General features: G+C 43.4%; 1 protein-coding gene across 1 annotated transcript; it reads left to right on the plus strand.

Annotated features, from left to right (window-relative positions):
* The first annotated feature begins 13 nt into the window (after positions 1–13).
* UBE2QL1 (ubiquitin conjugating enzyme E2 Q family like 1) lies at positions 14–18,085 on the plus strand. Its single transcript, XM_027680898.1, has 2 exons — positions 14–1,398; positions 16,754–18,085. Exons 1-2 carry the CDS (start codon positions 604–606, stop codon positions 16,883–16,885), a joined length of 927 nt encoding a protein of 308 aa, XP_027536699.1. The 5' UTR covers positions 14–603; the 3' UTR covers positions 16,886–18,085.
* Positions 18,086–20,460: the final 2,375 nt, after the last annotated feature.

Consider the following 20,460-nt stretch of genomic DNA (forward strand, 5'->3'; position numbering starts at 1 on the left):
ACAAAGGGCCGGGCGCGCTGCGGGCCAGCGCGGGCACAGCAGGGGCTGCGCGGGCGGGCTCCCAACCCCCCCGCCGCCCGCCCCAGGGGGAGGCGCCCGGCGCGGCGCGGGGCCCGGCCCGCCGGGAGCCGCCGGGGATTGGCTCGGCCAGGCGCGATCCGAAGGTGCCGGGGAAGCCATCTGCAGCGCAGGCGGCTTCGCCGCCGCTGTGCGGGGGGAGGGAGCGGGCTCTCCCGTGCGGGCGGCTGGGGGATTTTTTTTTTTTTTCTTCCTACCTTTTTTTTTGTCTCTCCCCCCTCCCCCGATCCTCCTTCCTTTTCACGAGATCATGGCCACGGCGGCGCGGCCGTGATGTCCGCGGGAGCAGCCCCGCTGCGGCAATGCTGCCCGCCGCAGCCCTAGCCAGGGGAGGCGTTTGAGGGGCGGCCGCACATCCTCCGGCACCGCGGCGGCACCGCCGCCTCTCCGCCACCCGGACCGGCGGAGAGGGGTTTCGCCGCCCGCCAGCAGCAAACCCGCCGAGCCGGGCTTTAAATTGATCATAACCACACTAGAGCCCCACCGGTGCACAGAGGCGGGAGGGAGCGCAGAGCCGCGCACAACATGGCCACTCTGCTGCGGAAAATCGGGCTGATCCGGCTGCACAGCCGGGACACGGAGGACCCCAAGCACCACCACCACCACCGCAGCAGCAGCAGCCAGCAGGGCTCCTCGCTCCGCGGCAGGGGCAACCAGAAAAACAGCAGCAACAAGCCGCAGCCGCAGGGCCCCCCCGGGGGCGGCTGCAGCAGCAGCAGCAGCGAGGGCAGCCCCGGGGGCCACAAGAACAAGAAGGCGCCAGAGCCGGCCAAGCAGCCCCCGCAGCCGGCGCGCTCGGGAGTCGGCCGGGAGAAGGCGCGGGAGGTGGGCAGGGAGCCCGGCGCCGGCAAGGAGGCGGCGCAGCGGCCCGGCCCCGGCTCCGGCCCCGGGTGCGGGTCGGGGCCGGCGGCGCTGGTGCCCGCGGGCCGGCAGCAGCACTGCACGCAGGTGCGGACCCGGCGGCTGATGAAGGAGCTGCAGGACATCGCGCGGCTCAGCGACCGCTTCATCTCGGTGGAGCTGGTGGACGAGAGCCTCTTCGACTGGAACGTGAAGCTGCACCAGGTGGACAAGGACTCGGTGCTGTGGCAGGACATGAAGGAGACCAACACGGAGTACATCCTGCTCAACCTCACCTTCCCCGACAACTTCCCCTTCTCGCCGCCCTTCATGAGGGTGCTCAGCCCCCGCCTAGAGAACGGCTACGTCCTGGACGGCGGGGCCATCTGCATGGAGCTGCTCACCCCCCGCGGCTGGTCCAGCGCCTACACCGTGGAGGCCGTCATGAGGCAGTTCGCCGCCAGCCTGGTCAAGGGGCAGGTAGGGCTCCCTGCTCGGGGAGGAGCACATGCATCACTCGCTCGGGAAGCGGGTCCGTGCGGGTGTGCGGGTGGGAACCCCAAAGGCGGCCAGCCCGCGGCTGACCTTGGCCAGTCCCGGGTGACAGGTCTCCCTGAGGACCTGGTGTCACCGGTGAGGCGGAGGCAGGGACACACATGTTCGGCTCCGGGGTCCTTTCTCGGGCAGGTGCAGCAGAGATGCGGGGCAGCTTGGAGGGGCGAGGAGCACATGCATCCATCGTGTCCTCTCGCCCGGCTTTTGTTCCTCTGCTTGGCTCTGCCGCCTGTGGCACACCAGGATATCATGCCCTCGAGGGGGGCACCTCCTTCGCCCCAAAGCAAAAGGGGCTCTCCGGGCTCCAGTGGGGTTTGAGATTGGGGCTTCCCGTCTCCTGCCCTTCACTAACTAGTCGGCCATACTCGCTGGTCTCTTGCGTGCAGTGCTGCCGCTGGCGGAGCTGGAGCTGCTGCCCCCAGGTCTTTGTCTGTGCTGTCCCGCATAGCATCCCTAGGGAAAGAAGGGGCGACCCGGCTTTGGGGTTTGGCACACCGGGCTGAGCTGTGTCGCGGGGTCACACTGGGAATCTCTGCCTGAGCTGCTGGAAAAAGTTGTGCCGGTTTCAAATCGTCCGGCCCGAAAGGAACAAGTAATTTCGGGTATGTACTGCAGCTGCAGCAGCTTGACGATTCCTACCATCTCTCCTCTTCAAAGGAGGTGATCGGGTCCCCCCGGCAGAGGATCTCGTCTGAGCTGAATCGATGCGTTTTATGTGTTTTTTTTCTTTCTCTCCTGCAGAATATCTTTAGAAGAGAAGTATTTCATAAGCCGTTTTTAATAAATGGGTAAACATTGCTGGTGAAGCTCGTAGGCAGTCCTCCTTTATGGTTATTGTACTGGGCAATGTACACATAGCTGTGACAGGATGGTTTTCCTGTTTGTGACTGCCCTTGAATTCAGGGGACATGCACAGTTCCGTGTCTCTCAGTAAATGATACTAAGTAACTTATTAAATTTGTATCTTTGCAAGTAGGTGGAAAAAGAGCAAATAATAACGTGTTTCTCATTTGCTTAAAAGTGAGATTACTGCTGTTTCCTTCTATGGAACTGTTTGCATGAGCTGAATTAAAGGCTTAGTTTTTCTTAAGACTGAAAATTAATTTTGATTTTTCAACAGGCTCTTTTGTAAGTGGCTTTTCCTCCTTTTTTCCTATTTGATTTGGGCCTACTGCTCCTTTTTTTAATCAGATAGTATTTTTCTCTGCACTTCATTTGAAGAGGTCAAGTTTCCTAGGTCACCTTGGGATATAAAAACATCTACCAGAAAAAAAAAAGGGAATTTTAATTGACACTGAGCTTGGTGTATGTTGAAGGTACAGAAGTTTTGTAGCTTCTCTTACTGCATCTTACTGTTAACCCATCTCTTTTTAGAGAGGCCATAGTTCTTGCTATTTTTAACACTAATTTAGAAGGACAGTACTAAATTCTCTCAGTTTTTTGAACAATTCACCCTCTTTCTGCAGTGTTGAATGCTAAAGGGCTTAAATGAAGATTCACTGGGATCATAAAATGGCTCAGTGAAGAGAAGCGCTGAATTGTTTTATTAGTAATAAATTCTCAGCTGTATAATCTGACAATTTTCTTCCCCAAAGCACTTAAGAGATTTTCAGAAAGTAGTAGCAGTTTTTGATAACAGAGGATGTTTGTGTGTATCATTAATGAACACATTTAAAAAGCAAGGGTTTCAATAACATTCTGCCAGAAGTTTACAAAGTCAATTATAAGGAAAAGAAAATGTGTGTGGGATAAAAAAAAGTCAGAAATAAATTGCTCAAAGTAAATTAGTAGTTAAATAGATATAACATGTGTGTTTCAACCTTTCAGATTGTTCATTCCAATTGCAAAGGTTATTAGGCAATACTGTCAGTAAATTTATTTTCTGGGTTAGAGAGGTGTCACCTGTGATGGGTTGCTGGCCTGTCACCGTAGCTGGGGTCCGTGTCATGGGAGCCACGTTTCTGTAATTGCACTCCCCTCGTTATGTAATCCCCACTCCATTGCATAATAGGGCTCAAAATACGACTGGCGCTCCCCTATCCTCGTTTCATTTTACAGGTGATCTACTTTTGACCATTTAGTTTTTGAAAATGAGAATGGAGCTGATGGAGTGTCGAGGGCCAAGGTGTGCATTCCCCAGCGCTGCAGAGCCAGGTTTGGGTGACTCCTGCCATGCCGTGGGCAGTCCTGGTGCCTGCAAGGAGCTGTCCTGAACAAATAGCGATGGCTGTCACCAGCCAAATTCTGTAATTTCTGTAAGCAGCCTGCACCCTGCAATAGCATAAAATATTCAAGATGCTTGCTGTTAATCAGCAAGGCTGGAAGGGTGAGGTCCACTCTCCACCCCCTCGGAACAACCCTGCCTGAGCAAATGGCAGCAGCCATGAGGCTAAGTGGGAGATAGGGCACTGCCATCGCCGGTGGGTCAACGGGACCTTCCAGAGAAATGTCACCGATTTGCAGCACCATGATTTAGCATGAAATCACTGTGAATACTCCAGCCTGTGACGCATCCAAAAGTGCGCCTCGCTGGCATAGGCGCCAGCGTGAGTGAGCAGGGCTGAATGTCTCACCAGCACACCTTCCTCCTTCTGGTGATTCAAGTGATAAAACTAAGGTGATTGATTTCATGCAATGTTTCTCATCAGTCCCATTTTGCTGAACTAACTGCAACACTGCAGTTCTCTGCTGGTTCTTCAGAAAGAAACACAGCACTTCTTGGTCTGTTATTAGAGGTAATAGTAACTATGAACATGTATGACCTGCTTCTTGACAAAATGATCAAAAAGCAGATAAAACTAGCATTGAAAATACATTTTCAGACAGTCAAGATTCTTGACAAATGCAGATGTTTTTAATGGATTTCACAGAACTTTGAGCAGAGTAAAAGAGAAATTGAGATAAGTTGTTCTGACATCTCATGGGATGCCACTCAGGAGTTGTGTCTGTAAGGAGACACAAGCATGCAGTAGAGAAATTAAGTTAGCACTTTTTCAATACTTTTCAGCATTGCCCTCGTATGTGGGGAAACATGAGTCCAGGTTCCCAAACCTGAGCATGTCTCCCAGGGACTGGATTTAAAGCAGAGCATCTGTTTCTCTAGATTTAACCAAGAAGGAACCATATGCCTCAGGTGACCTTGCTTAAGAGATGTCCTACCTTATGGGATGCATGCCCTTGCTTCCTATCATGAATCTAGTGTTGCATTTTTAGATTTTTTGTCTGTAAAGAGAAATGTTTAAAATGAGAGATTATTTTTCTTTCAATATAACAATTAAACCATCCAAAACTTAACTTTTCTTTTTCCCAGTTTTCAAGGAAAAAAATGTTAATTAACAAACAAGTTGGGGTTTGTTTGGTTGGTTGCTTCAGCTATTCAGCTGAGAAAATCAATTATTCACACAGCTCTAGTCAGTATCTTGAGGGGAATTCTCAGTACATCAAAGGCCGAAGACTGTTTATCTGTCTGGGATCCAGAATCTTATTTTAAAAAACTTGGTGTTGTCCTTAACTCAACTGTAGCTTTGCTTTTAAAGGGGTGACTTTGTACTTGCTTCCTGAACAGTCAGCTGCTCTCTGGCTCCTGTCATCACAGGCAAAAGCTCGGCCCTGCTGAACCTGCGATGCAGTCACTTCGAGCTGCTTCGGAGCCAGGGTGCCTGCCAAGGAGGTGGGGTGATGCTAATGAAGTAATTTAAATACCAGTTGTTTGTTGTCCTGAGGGCAACTGTTCAACATACCTGTCTAGGCAGAGCTTTCCATATCTTGTCCGTCTGTCATCCGGGCCATGGAAGTGGCCCATTGAGTGTTATTCCTTTTTTAGCCCTTTAAAATGGTTTATTGATAATTTAAGAGAGAGGTTTAAAAATTAGCCCATTGGTCTCCACTTCCTCATAATGGTGTAATAATAATAATAATAATAATAATAATGGCCCATCTTCGCGAACGAAGATTTGGGGAAAGGTCTTTTACCTTTCCAGCCTGCGCAATGGATTTTTTAGGTGAGACACAGCCTGCGCTGAACTGAGCCCACCCTTTAATCCTAAGGTTCATCTGCCGGGGCCAAGCAAGCTTGGACAATGGCAGTGAGGTCCTCAGGACGTAGGTTTGTTTAGAGTGACCTTCTCATAGATGGATGGCCTCACAGGCCTAACGGACTCCATCTGCCCGGGGTACTGGCTGGATTCGAACCTGGGTCGCAGAGGTGAGAGTCCTGCACGCTAACCACTAGGCCACCAGGGGTCCCCATAATGGTGTAATTGTTACAACAATATCAATAATTGAAGGAAGGAAGGGGGAACAGTGTGAGTCACAGGAGAGGATTGGAACAGCAGGAGGTTCATCAAGGCTCTCCTTGAATGACAACACACATGGCTGAGACCAGTGCCCATGTTTCAGGGAGGAGCTGTCTGTCTCCTTTGAAAACATAGTGGATGATGTGGTCCCAAAGGAAAAGGAGCAGACTGTTCAAAAGTGGGAGAAGATTTTGTGTCTTCTAGTAGTCATATTTTTTCTCACTGAAGAATGATTTGATGCTGGTTTGGTGGAAGTTTAAAAGAGGACAAAGCTATGTATGCCAATGTCCGAATAATGCATCAGGAATTTTTTTCTTTTTTTGAGAGCAACAAACAGAGCTGCACCTGATGCCTTGGGGACTTTTGCCTTAAGCTTGCAGTAGTGCTGACCAGTGGCTTGTCCTCTTTTTAGGAGTCACTTGTTCTCTCTGTGGAGGCTGGAGACAGAACTGCCAGCCAAAAGTAGCTGTCAGGTAACTGGTGACTCTGCAGATTATGTCATGGAAAAAGGTCTTCATTTTGCGGGAAGTACTCTCTTATTCTTCCAGTGAATAGAAGGAGCATAAAAATTTTGCCAGGATTCTTCCAGGGAATAGAAGGACCATAACAATTTTGCTAGGTCATACTAAAATAGGAACAAGGAACCCCTAGTTCTGAGTATTCTTGCTATTGTGGGCTTCTGTATAATGTTTTAAATAAAAATCAAAAGATAGTTTGTAGTTAAGCTTTAATTCTGTATGAGAAAAGTTCCTGAATTCAAATAAAAGTTGCTGGTGTCTAGTACTTTGATCCCTCACATTGTAGCATTAGAACTACCTCAGTGGAATCGTGTTCATTTGCCTCAAATGGTATATGCCTTTTATTACTATTGAGTGGATTTATCTTTTCATTTTAAAGATACGAATATCCCAGCTGACTTCTACAAGATTGAAACAGGAGAAATGGGCTTATTTTATGAAAAACGGCTACAGAAGGTAGCTGTTAATCATAGTCTAAATTACTCCCTCTTCATCCTTTTCAAACAAAAGTGTGAGCGAGCAGATAGCAGATGGGACTTGCACAGTGTCCAGGAGGTCAGCAGACTCTAGGCCTTTCAAATGTGTATAGCAGAAATTAATTGCAAATCCATGGGTTTTCATACTCCAGATGCTGGGTCTGAGGACTGTAGCCATGAATAAATCAGCTAATCTCAAAAGCTGCAGAAAGGTACAGAGAACACAGTGGCCTCTGAATTATTTGGAGCCATTGTATCCTATTAGGGCCTTAAAAAATAAAACTGGTTTGGTTTTTGCTTTCGATTAGTTGCCCGAGCAAATGATGATGGTTGTCATCAAGGGAAGAAATGTTGCTTTAGGTCCATAGGTGAAAAACACATTGACTCGTATACAAAGATGACAGAGGAGACAAACACTGTGCTAAGGGGCTTGTTCCCCATTAAAAGGTATAAATGCTGGGCCAAAGAGGTAACAGAGTATTGTTTCGCTACAGAGGAAAAACAGACCTTCTAGATGTCTCTTTTATTTCAATTGAGAAACCTGGGGTTGTCAAGCTGAAATTTAAGTGGGAGCATATATATTTGCTATGTTAAATGCTGGGCCTGATGAAGAGGCTGGAAAAAATATTCTTCATGTGTACTCTGATATATTGCTGTTCTGACCATCCACTATTATTATGCAAATAAACTCTACTGAGAGGAATGAAGACAGAGAGATTCCAACTCATTGAAATAAGAAGCTTTTTTAATTCTTTTAAAAAGCAGGGGGGATATAATCTCCATTTTCTTCCTTTGAAGCATAAAAATGAAAATTTTAAAATACTTTCAACTATCATCCTTAATGTTAAAATAGTCATCAAATAAATTAAATCCCTAAATTGAAAAAAACCCTACTTATTTTAAAACATGCTTTTATGGAGGGAGAACTACTTCTTCCTGGCAATACTTGGCTGATCTCCTAAATAAGAATTTGAAAAAATTGCAGCTTTGGATTGTAAGAAAATTGCTCAAAAGAGCAAGGTTCTTCTTCCCTGAGTTATATAAGAAGTGCTCATTTTCTTCAGTGGAAGTGTTCAGGCAGAGAGAACCATGTAGCATTGGGGTGTTTTGTCAGATACTGTATTGAACCTGAAGGGTAATATCCTGGAGGAGTAACCTAAGTAACCCACTTTCTATTGTGAGGAAGATTTACTCTTCCTTATACAGGCTAGCCTTGAACATATGCAGCTTTCCTAGCATCTACACAATGCCCAGGGATTTCCATGCGTGACTGGAGACTTCCAGATTGAAGATTTGTAACTCCACAGTAATTCAGCTTCTCATATCCTGGGAGTGTCTTATTGCTAGGCATGATCCGAGGCATGTCCCCGTGTGGGCATCTGCTCTCACAAAGTGGGATGTTGGTTAAGTAACACAATATTGGCTGTGTTTCTTTTTCCCATCTAAGCTCCTTTGGGCTGGTGAGAGTCGGTGAAGAGCTCTTCTTTTCCTTGACATATTCAGTCCTTCACATACAGTTTCCAGTTTTCTCCTGTAAATGTCAAAAAAGGTAGCACTGATGTTCAGTGCAAAGGGAGATGGGAGGTAGAAGGATTGCTGGGTGCAATTCCTCTGTGGTTAAACAGGGAGGACCTCAGAGACTGCAGTAGTTGTGCTGACTAAATGGCTTAAAATGTGCCTTAAATTCAAGGTGCACAGGATCCAGTTGTTGCACTTGTAAATGGAATAGAAGGTCTCATTGTATTTTTTGAAAGCATGAGGGCTGGTCTGAGTTGTATTCCATTGGTCATTTCTGGAGGGTGCTGAGCACTCCATGGTGTTGGTCTTTAACTCAGTCTGCAAACAGCAGTAACTGAGTAGATCCTGAAAGTCACAGGACAAGCTACACAGGAGGGATGTGGCACTGTTACCTAACCTGGCTGACTGCTGAAACCAGCACTGCACTGGGAATTGAAAAAACCTAAGCTAGGGAGAAGTGTGGGTATGCTTTGATGAAAATTAATTTGCAGTCCCTATCAGTCTGCACAGAACACGTAAGTGGGCACCACGTTTCAGATGTTCAGGTGATTCCTCTTCTGAAACAAGATCAAGGTGCCAGTCTGATTTGCCCCATTCCAGTTAAAAGTCACACTGGGGAAGGATACGTGAGGCATGCTTGTCCTCAGCCTCGTGTGGCAGATACGTGCCTGCGTCATGCATGTGTGGACTCTGTCCTTGGAATATGTCTTTTTTTATCTACTTCACGATTTTGTGTGTGTTGTTAAAATCGTTGATTTAATCCTCTTCTGCACAGGCTCTCCAAAACCCATGGAACTTCTGCAGTGACTCCTTGGTAGAGTTTCAAGTCAGTTACATCCCCAAACCTGCATTCAAAGATGAATGAAAATAAACCCAAGGAAGGAAGACATAAGCCTGCATTATGAAATGGCTTGGAGCTCAGATGCTTGTCACAGTCAGGCTTTATGAGCTGTGGAATGACTACATATTTCTCCTGTTTCTAGGTTTGAGTTACAAATGGTAACAAACCCCCAGCTGCAGTAAGAAGTGTAGGACTTTTTTCCATAATACATGTCCATATAAAAACCCTAAAGCATCGCAAAACAGAGGAAATTGATGTTACTAGTTTTACAAATTTTCTATGAATTTCTATAAATATAAAATTTTCTGTAAGTTCGATAATATTATTTCAATTAAAATATATCTAGGATTCTAAAAGTATTGGGGGGAGGAGGTTATTTCACAGTTAGAGCATTTGGTCTGAGAAGAGGTGATCTGAGTTAAGCTTCCAGGTTTTGCCACTGACTTCAGGTGCGGCCATGGGCAAGTCATATAACTTCACTATATTCCTCTTTCCCACCTGTAAAATACAGATAACCCTCTTCCCAAAGGTCATTTGAGGATATGGACTTAAAGCACTTAAAAGTGGGGGCTCTTTGAGTAGATGTCCATGTGCATCAGTATGAAACATACCGCAGTCAAGAGATTGACACATTTGTATAAATAGCAAGGGAAAAGCACGTCAGCTTGTGACTCTGATCTTACTAAATTTGAGTTTAACTTGATTAAATGTTCCCAGAGGCAGCCTGCTTTTTACTACTGTTTTGTTCTTTTTTTGTTTTAGCATTGTAAAACTTTGGGAAATGTGGAGATAGACATGTTGTCTGGACTGTGGTGCCTTTACCTTTACAGCCTGTCACAAAGAATGGTTTGCTTTGCTTTGGTTGAGTTTATAACCGTGACTGTGTTTGGCTTGGGTAACTTCAGGTTCGTGATGTGGAGGACTTGTGGACTTAAGTAAAGAGTTGCTGTCATGTTCCCAGACTTCTCACCTGAACTGGCTCTCAGGAACTCTGCTGGTACGTGATTCCACAGAAAGGTAGTCCAGGGAGCTCAGCAAAAGACTCAAACAGAAAACATCCCTCTGTCACCTAGACTAGCAGGTGCCCATCTGGTGGCAGGGGACAGGGACTATCTCTTTTGACGGAAGCCCACCATGTTGTAAGACCTTCAGCCCTGGCACCTTCAGCTTGAGGCACCTTCTAAGAATGTAGCCAGCCACCCATATTTTCTTGTACTTTTGCCAACGCAGAGTTTGTTCCACCCATAAAATACCGGAAGGGAGTTTCTTAACCCTTATCTGTGCTGAAAGCATGCTGCCAGCTCAGTGCTGAGACTTAGGGAAAGGTGAGGAAGAGCAGCGCAGTGCTCTGTAGCTGTCAAACAAAGATTGGGACTGTAAGCATTTGTATCGATTAAGAGCTGTTGGCACTAGGCTGCACACAGACAAATGAGCATTAACAATTATTCAGCTGGAACTTGGATTTCGTTTTCATGGACAAAGAACAGTTATACTCCCAGAAGGCGCAATTTATAGGATGCTTTAAAGCCGGAACTTGCTAAGTTTTCACTTCTTTGTATGGATTATTCTTAAAAAGGAGAACAAAAAAGGCATGGAAATACTGCTTCAGAAATTACACATTTGCAGGAAAACATCCCATTTTTAATTCACTTATGCTGTGACAGTATTTGTCTGTATCAGTTTCTATACTGCTTTGTTTTAGCTATAGCTAATAATTATATATAGTGCAATATAAATTGTGTGCAGTTTTTGAGAGATGATTAACTGTGCCACATCAGTACGTGAAGGAAAAAAATATAAACCATGTAATTGGGGGGAGAGACTGTGTGTATTGCACTCTAACAGTGATGTTGTGACACATTGCAATCATTGCACTGAGAGCATGACAGTAGCTCACTTTAGCATCGCTCTACTTTTGAATGCTTCTCTCAAGCCAGTGGAAAGATTTTTCTCTGTAAACTTGTTTAAATATTCTAGGATAAAACTGCTTAAGCACTGCGTTCCTCTGTTCCTTATCAGAAAAGATTTGAGTATGTTTGCATAGTATGTGGCTTTGAACAGATGGGGCCCAAAGTCATTTATCACTGGCACGCTACGGAACATGTTACATACCCAAAACTCATAGCATGCTTCAGTACATAGGAAATCCATAGTTTTTGCATCATCCATGGAGAAGCCTGGGACAATAGACTTGGAAAATGAGCATGTCCTTGTGGATCTCTTTCCTGTCCTTGGGGGGATCACCACAGATGTTGTGTGTGGCACAGTGACTTCCTGCAGTCTTTTGTGTACTTCTCTCAACTTTTGCTTGTTTTCTGTCTCTTGACTTTTACCTAGGGGTGAGTCAGTAGAGCCTGCTATAGAGATCTGCTAAGAGATGGAGGCAGAAAATGGAGACTGTATCCATGCATCCTTAAGCTGGCTTACATGATGGGTCAAGTTTAGCCCCATGTTCAGAAGGCAGGTATGATTTGCCCTTGGGAGACCAGCCTTGAGTTATTTGCATTGCCAGGATTAATGAAATGTACGCAGGGCTGAGGAGTTTGCGTTAAGAGCTGTGCTAGTAACGTGAAGGCTTGCCTACTTCTGAGTCTCTTAGCAATGCACTTGAAATGTATGCAGCTTTTTGTTAACTGGTCCAAGAAAAAAGGTCTGGATCTGCCTGAAGGGTTGCTATGACATCTGAGAGACATGTAGCACAGGGGCTTACGTGGTTTCTGCGATAACATCTGTCCTGGAAGGGCTGATAGCTGTGTACAATAAATCTCTGAAAATTTGGGACCTAGTATAACAGGGAGTGGCATCAGGAGAGGACTGACACAACATTAAAGGGTTCAGGACATGGCTGTGCACTGCCACAGCTGACCTGTGTTGGCAGTTCAGCTCCAAGTGTCTAAGGTGGACTTAGAGACCACCATAGGCTCCTTCCAGCCAGCACTTCGGTGATTGTATTATCCTGTGAAAGGTTGACTTCCATTACATAGTCCTGTCCTTCCAGGTAGTGCCAACAGAACACGCATGGAAGCACACCTGGTGCTGTGTGCTGTGCTAAAATTGTTGGGTTTTGGTCTGGGAGCTACTATCATTGATTTGACAAGAGAGCAAAATCCCTTTTTTGCTGCCAAAGAAATCCTCCTGAGGCCGTCCATACTCTGAAAAGACCAGTAGAAATGTCAGGACTGTTTTTCGTGACACACAGGCCAGACGTGGGCAGATACATGGTCGTAGTGGGATTACAGGGCTCGAGAGTTTCGGGTTTCATATTTGGTATCTCTATACAGGACTTAACTCTGTCTTCGGACCGCTTTGTCACCTGGTGGTGTTGGGGAAGAATCAACATGGCATGTTGCTGATAATGGTACTGACAGACTTTAAAGAGCTAGTGGATGTTGAGTTGAATATTTTTGTGGATGTGCTTCAGTGCCACACAGTGTTCTGAGGGGGAGATGTGTTCATGATTGTGCAAAAATGTAGAGACTACTGCAGCATCACTTGGAAGTAGAAAAGCTCCCAGATTTGCCCACAGTGGTCCATATATGTGGATGTGTTGTGGTTTAATCCCAGCAGGCAACCAAGTGCAACCCAACCACTTGCTTACCTCATCCTCTTTGGCCATGCTCCCTCTCAGCTTCTTGTGCACCTGCTCACTGGTTGAGCACAAGGCACTGAAAAGCCCTTGACTCAGCATCAACTAAAACATCAACTAAACATCAGTATGTTATCAACATTATTCTCATACTAAATCCAAACCACTGCTTCTGCTAGAAAGAAGATGAACTGTATTGCAACTGAAACCAGGATAGAGGGACAAATCATATGTGACATTCGCATTGGGTCTTTTGCTGAACATGGCAGGAGGGAGCCGTTGGTCTCTCAGTATGATCAGGATCCTGAGAAGGCTGCCCACAGCAGATTGTGTTCCAGGAGGTCTTTCTGCCCACTATTATCAGGGTTATAGACTAGATCCTTATCAGCTGTTTGTTCAAGCTCATTAGTTTGGGCAAAGCCTGGATGAGTGGCATGCGATTGCTCACCGTGCCATGCAGACTGGGCTCAGCAAGAGCATGAGCGAGGGAGGAGGCTGAGCACAGCACACGTCCCCCTGCATTTCAGCACGGCTGCATAAACCAGTTGGATGCTGTGGCATTGCTTTCACCTTTCATATGTTTCTAGCTTGTTAAAATTATATCTTGAAAAGTACACGAAGTCACAGCAGATGGCAAAATCTGAAATGTTCTCTCCAACTCTTTAATTAGGTTTTCAGTTATTCCTTTATGAAAGGCACTCTGTGAGTGCCTGAAGTATTGCAAGTATTTAAATAAGCTCCTGGTGCGACTTCTCAGAGCTGAAGTCGACAGTGATATCGTTATGAAAGGCTTTCTTGGGTTTTCTCCGTTGTTTTTAATCTCTTGTGGAATGTTTTGATCTTGTTCCGATATCATTTTGTTATCTTTCCTTGATATGGTGCTGGACACATCAAAACATTGGCCATGAAAATGATCTTACCCTGACAGTAGTGACGCATGAGGTTTGGGCAATGGGCAAAATGCAGTTGTGTGCAACAGAGCTGTGGCCAGCACTATATTTACATACTGTATTTACCATCGTTATTGTGTTTGCAGAATGCAGCAGCTCGCAGGCTCCTGACCCGAGTTAAAATGACTGGATGTTTAAGTAGCAGTCTGAAAATAAACTGTAGTCAGAGGTAACGGTGCCTGTTAAAAGGTTTGACACTTTCTTTTATAATTGCATCCAAAATGACATTTTTTACTTAAAGAGTTTTGTGGGAATGGCAAAAAGGTAAAATTCAGTAAGAGAGTAGATACCACCCGAGTATAGACTCAACACCATCTGAATTCTGTCAGCTGAAATTCCACACTTCTTTCTTTTTTACCCCAGGTTTACTTGAGGCACCAAATAGGGAAACTTTCAGTCCAGGAGGTTAAATTTTATCCAAATTATAAACAGCTGGTAGGATATGGGTTAATAAGAGACAGTGCTGACCATGCTGCCCATAGTTTCTGTATAAACATAGAAATACATGGACCACAGCAGTGTAGAATTAGCTGGTCTTTGATGGTGCGGTTTACATACAACCTGCATATGGTACCAGAATGGAAGTGGGTTTAATGATCCATTGCATTAACAACAAAAAAGTATCAGAATAAACTCATGAAACAATGCTCATTTCATCTGCCATGGCTCCAGTAACATTTTAGATAATGTGATGATATACCCCACCTTATTGCAACACCAGAGAATTCTTACTGTTCTGCTTTGAAAGCTATACGTAGCTGACACCAAACATGAGCAATAGCTGTTCACAATGCAAAGATCCCTTTTCTAGGTACAGCTTAATATTAATACTTTGTTAAAGCTGGGGAATAGGTAGATCATACTGTCCTAGGTGCTATGCACATAATTCAGAAAGGCATCAAAACTTTAAATGATTAATAATGTGTAAAACATAGGAGATGGCAAATGGATCTGATCTAGAAATTTAGTAGAGTAAGTTTATATTTACTTTCAAAAGTATATCTTTGTTGAGATTTTGAGGACAGCATTTCCTGTGCTGATTTAGTCTTCTGTTGCACTTTATCTTTTCCTATGTTTCTCTAAGTGTGCTTCCAACAAAACCTCAGATTAGGAAGAAAATACAAAATGTGTTTTGTAACAACAAAAATACTTCTGCAGGATAATTATGATTGATAATTATACATTATATAATTATGTATGATAATTATTCAGTAAGATTTAAAAAATTTGTTACTCAGTCTTATTTAATTATTCTATTTGTCACAACTAAAAATGAGCATTTTCTAAGAAAATTTATGGTTGGGGTTAAATTGAGAACCATGCAGATCATCCTTATTTGGGACATATTAATTGCCAAATGAGTATAGGGATGGAGAAGGTGTCTCGCTGTTTACTCTATCAAAGGGTATTTAAAGAGAAAATACATTTCTAGTCTCTAAATGGGAAATAGGGAGAAAGGTGAGAAAAAGCATTGACAGGTAAAATAGCTATTTTTGTGAAAACTGAATGGGTATAAGTTGACTGTGAATCAATTGAGGTGGGAATTAGAGGCTGTTCCTAATCTTTGGTTAAGGTAGGCTCTAAAGGAGAACTCAAACTGCACTGAAAAATGACTTGTTAAAACAGGAGCAGGAAACAGCCGTTTTTCTCTCATGTGTCCATAGTTTTGTTATAATAGGAGCAGCACTGAACACAGAAGAGCCTCTGTAATACTGTGACAGCTTTCTAGAAAGAAAGTTTGTCCACAGTGCAGACTTATCTTACTCATTTTACTCTGTAAATATAACTTTGATGCTCCAAGGACAGATTTTGTTTTCTTTTTTCCCATTTTCCTCCTTTTTTTCCCTCCATATACCTGATTATTTTCTCAGTATTTGTTGCATGCAATTGCAAATGAAGAATTTTTGGTTTAAAATTTAAAATTTGACAGTAAAATCAGAGAGGCAAAAGAAGCCCCCCTAATGCATCATTTTGAGCTATAGAATGGAAAAAAATGAGAACATGCTAACTTGGTTCTTAATAATTATAACACTGCAATGTGATATCTGCTCATCAAATACCATTCATTATTAAAAGGGCTTTTGGTGCAGTCTGTCAAACAATTACTAAAATTATTAGACCAGTGAGTTTAATAAACTTCTATTTTGTGATAAATCCAATACACATAAATATTTTAAAGGTGTTTATTTAATTTTATTTATTTTAAGATATTTATTTTTGTAGAGTGGTATTAATCTGCAACTATAATTCAGTTGGTAATTGACATAGACCAATATGAAAAATAAGGTAAGCTGTTAATAACTCAGTAAAAGTCTCTATTGCCAAAGAAGGATTTGAAATTTTATACTGCTGTGCATTTAGAAGTAATATCTAATTGCAGAGCAATAAAAATGCAGTGTATGTAAATGGATATATTTTCATTTATTATCAAACTTGTCATGAAGGGGTAATAAACAAATCAGAATTTTTGATGTAAGTTGGAAGCAAGTTGGTTTAAGGCACTTCTGCTGTTCATTTCTCACGGGTCAAATTGGAGGAAGAAGAATGGAGTGTGTTTCGTAGGATGGATGTAATTTTTAGTGACAACTTTGCATTGGCAGCGAGGGGTGAATACGGGCAGCCCTGAGACGCAGCTATGCCAAGGCACCAGTTCTGTGGCAGAGCGGTGTATGCCTCGCAGTCCCTGCCTGCACAGAAGTTCCCCCCTGGCTATGCAGGGTGGGCATGGGGATCCTCATGTCAAATACTTAATGGCAGAGGTCGCAGTGCAGCAGAGAGGGACGCGAGCCCTGTGGCACGGCCGCAGCAGCCGCCGCTGGGTGCTGCATGCAGGGCAGCACGCCAGCACAGGGGCTCGCTGGGAAGAAGTAGTCCAGCAGCTGTCTTTTTTTCTTCCTTTTTTTTTTTTCTTTCCCCTTCACTGAATATAATTTTTAGTCATCTCTAATAATGCATTTGTCTGCTCGAGTTTGGGAACTCTGCTTTCTGGTACCCGTAAGTGAATGCCTCTTGGCCTGATGCATTGAAAAGTTGAGCTGTGGTTTCCAGATGCGTGTTCACGTCTTTAATGAAGGTTTTCTTTTTTGTTTGGCGCAGGGCCGTATCTGCAGAAAAGCTGGCAAATCAAAAAAGTCATTCAGTCGAAAGGAAGCTGAAGCAACATTTAAGAGTTTGGTGAAGACCCATGAAAAATATGGGTGGGTCACCCCGCCTGTCTCTGATGGCTGATGTTAGCAACCTGCACTTGACAAAAATGCTGAAAAAAAGTACTGTGACATCTCCTCAGTGCTGTACACCGCCCATCCTTTTCTACTTCAGCTTCAGTTACATACCATGAATGTCAAGGAGACATCTAAGTTATTTATGAACAGATGTGTTTACAGAGGGAGAGAAAAAAAAATTGCTGTGTAGGATTATGTTTCAAGACTGGAGAATGGTCATCATTGAAGTCACTTGAGCGGATGCTGAAATTGCGTCATTTGCCCCCATACAGCCCACATTGTCTTCAGCTTCTTTCCATGACAGCAGCACCAAACAGCAGTACTGGAAAGTCTATCCATTACTGCTCAGTTCATTTAAATGTAAATGAAACAGTTAATATTTAATAGGGAAGCAGTGCATTGCAGGTACATGTTTGCTGTGCTGTTTATCTTTGTCTCCTAGCAGGTCAACATAACTTGAAGATTTGTCTTTATGTGGAACTGTGGTCTGCTGTGACTAAATTTAGACCTCATTTGTGCTCTATATATGACCTTTAATTCATAAATGAAAACAGAATTAAAATGCTGAAAGGTCCTAGTGTTGAAAAATTATTAAGTGGAATCACCCAACCGGTTACAATGTGCTCTCTGTGCTGATATTGTGATGTGCTGTTCAGAAATAAACCAGTGCAGTTAGCTGAAGGTTAGGTGGTTTTTTAAAACACATCCACACCAGGGCTCGAAGGGGTTGGTTGGTGGTAGCAGAACAATTATTACCCTGCCAGTACCTTCTGCAGTAGCATGTGGCCTGTCAGTTCTTCAAAACAGCAAAACAAATGAATGGAAATGGACAAAGCAACCTTAAAATTTTATCTGTTTAATTTTGAAATGATATGCCAGTAACAGTAAAAATTTTCAAGTCAAATGGAACATGGTTTGTAAGATGATTTGCATGACTGGAATTTTTCTTTTTTATTTTCACTCAATAGACATTGTATGTACTTAGAGCCCAGTATCTGAGAAAACCCACTGATGTATATAAATGTCCTATTATTTAATCATTAAAATTTAAGTTTTCTGGTAAACAAATTGAAAAAAAAAACTTTCTAAGGGACTCCATAAAAGCTGAAGGTAATGTTAAGAATGGTATAGAAAAGTATTAAAAAATGTGGATTCCAAATGGAAAATCGTATTGGACACGTGCTGAATAAAATCACCAGTATCGTTTCTGTTGCCTCAGGAATTCAATCATTTTGGTCAGCTCTTGTATTTAAAGTTACAGGTTTTCTGTTGTGAGATTCTAAGCACCATATAGATATAAGTGTTGTGATACTTTAATTGAAAGTAGGACAGTATCGATTGTAAGACTGATTTGGAGGAGAAGAGCAGTGTGTGTTTGGAAACACTTACCATTGTATAGCTAACACAAGAACAAATCAAAATGGTTGACCAGTTTCTGTTTGAATTACAGCAACAGTGGTGACTATACTCTAGGGAGTTTGGGGGTCTGGAGTTTGATTTAAAACTACACACAGCACAGAAGAACAAAAGAGTCACAAAGGACAATGGAGTTCAAACACAAGTGAAGAAGCAGCAGAGCTGCAGTACTTCGTGCTTCGTGCAGTACTAGTACCAAACCACTGCTCAGTTAACCTACCAATGCTTTGTCAGCTAGATACAGAGAAAAATAATCAAAGCCTTCACGAAAACAAATATGCAAGTCAGAGCCACTCAGGTTTGTGGACATACCTGGTTTCTTGCACTTCTAATCTCCCATCAGTAGTCTCTTCTCATTCTGCTCTGATCATTTGTGGTGCCCACCTGCTGTGCTTTCACTCAGTTATAAAGGGAAATGGTTTGTACCACAAATCTACCCAGATCTTGCTGTCATTTATCTCACCCTTTTATACAGGGAGACAGTGCTATAATCTGTATATGTATACCGTTCCCCTCAAACAGCATATCAGTTCTGTACATCCAGCACCAGAGTGTGTCTTTTGAGTGAGGAATAGCATTTCAAGTAATTTACTTACTCAATTTTTATAAACTTTTTTTTCTATCCCTTATGAAAGAGGAAACTAGTATGTTTAGTTAAGCATCAAATAATCTGCAATTCTTAGTGTGCCTCCCTGGAGAACAAAGAGAGTGATCTAGCACTGGAAAGCATAAGGTTTGTTATTTCCTTTTGGAAGAGCTCTTCTCTCATCAGCACAATGAAATTATGTTAAAACCAGCATGAAGGTGTGGTAAGTCTTTAGGGGGAATTATTTCTTTTTCTGCTGTTTTTTAACCTGTCTCTTTTTTCTGTCAGTGGGTTATTTTAAATCTTCCTGAGAACCATATCTTTAATATTTAATTAAAGGGTTAGCTAAAAGGAACGTAGTGGGTGGATTGCTACCACTTCCCTCAAACCTACTTATTATGTGTCTTCTTAAGTGTGCTTTAAATAGTTAGAGCAAACATCATCGCTAAAAATCACAGTTACTTTCTGGCTGTAGGAGGTTCTCTGCATCACTCAGCGTCTTGGAGCAGTAGGAGAGGCAAATCAAAAAATCTGGAGTGCTTTGAAGCAGTAGCAGAAGGGGAGCAGAGCGCGTGTAATGATAAGCTGCAGCAACAAATCATGCAAGGAAGAAAGAAGGCAAAGTACACTGCATGAACTAGGGCAGGATGAAGTTCCTGCTGCACCAAAAATAATACTGCTCCTATTGAAAAGATGACGGCTTATGGCAGGAGCAGCCTGTGCTGGGGGGGTGCAGGAAAAAGAGGACAGCAGGGAGTGCAGAAGCATTGTGCTTCTGAGAAGGGAGGGAGGGAGATGGCTAGGAATGTGGTTAATTAAGAGATCTATAAAGAGGGTTGATCTATTTTAGGGAAAATTAGTTCATGGTTTTTGCCATAACTGTATGCTAGACAGGTTCTACTTTCTTTGCAACAGACAAGCCTAAAATAAGGAGAAAATTGGGAAAGGTGTATGAGAGGAAGGAAGAGAGGAAGACCTGAGAGAGAGAGAGAGAAGTATGGGCTAAAGAAGGTATAATTGGGCAGGTAAAACACAGGACAAAAAAAGGCTGATGATAGAAGGGTATAAAATGTTCTCAGAGGAGAACAGCACAGCACCATAAAAAGGAGTTTAGGTAGGACCTACTGTAGGAACTGATTGCAGAGCTGCTTCAGGTGCCTTTCTCTTGAGGGAGATACCATAAAAGAGATCCTATAATGTCCTTTTGGTTTGTATCACAGAAAGTGACAAGTACTTCCTCCTTTTTCTGTCCTCTTTCTGGCAGCTCAGAAGAAGGATGCTAGGATTTGGAGCTGTGGTGCAGAACTCAAATCAGGCCATCACCTCGCTTCTGTGACTGAGAAATAAAGCCAAGTGTCATTCCTAAATCCTAAATTCGAGGAGGCCAAAATTAAAACAGATTGGACAGTCATCTGCTCGGTCAGAGTTCCTCAGTATCAGAGAAGTGGGAGGATTTTTTTTGCAGACAGTAAATGTCAATATTCCCCATTTATCCAATCAAAAATCTCTTAAGGACTTCTTGTAAAATTAGCAGTCAGTACGGTTCCTCCAGCTCTCATTAGACCCATTTTATCAGGAAC

The sequence above is a fragment of the Neopelma chrysocephalum genome, unplaced genomic scaffold, assembly GCF_003984885.1.
Source record: "Neopelma chrysocephalum unplaced genomic scaffold, ASM398488v2 Primary Assembly neopelma1_22b, whole genome shotgun sequence".
NCBI lineage: Eukaryota > Metazoa > Chordata > Aves > Passeriformes > Pipridae > Neopelma > Neopelma chrysocephalum.

Excerpts from the sequence above, each read along its gene's own strand:
- UBE2QL1 (XM_027680898.1), top strand. The coding sequence starts at position 604 with ATGGCCACTCTGCTGCGGAAAATCGGGCTGATCCGGCTGCACAGCCGG. Across the intron at positions 1,399-16,753 it reads CCAGCCTGGTCAAGGGGCAG|GGCCGTATCTGCAGAAAAGC; the intron begins GTAGGGCTCCCT and ends TGTTTGGCGCAG.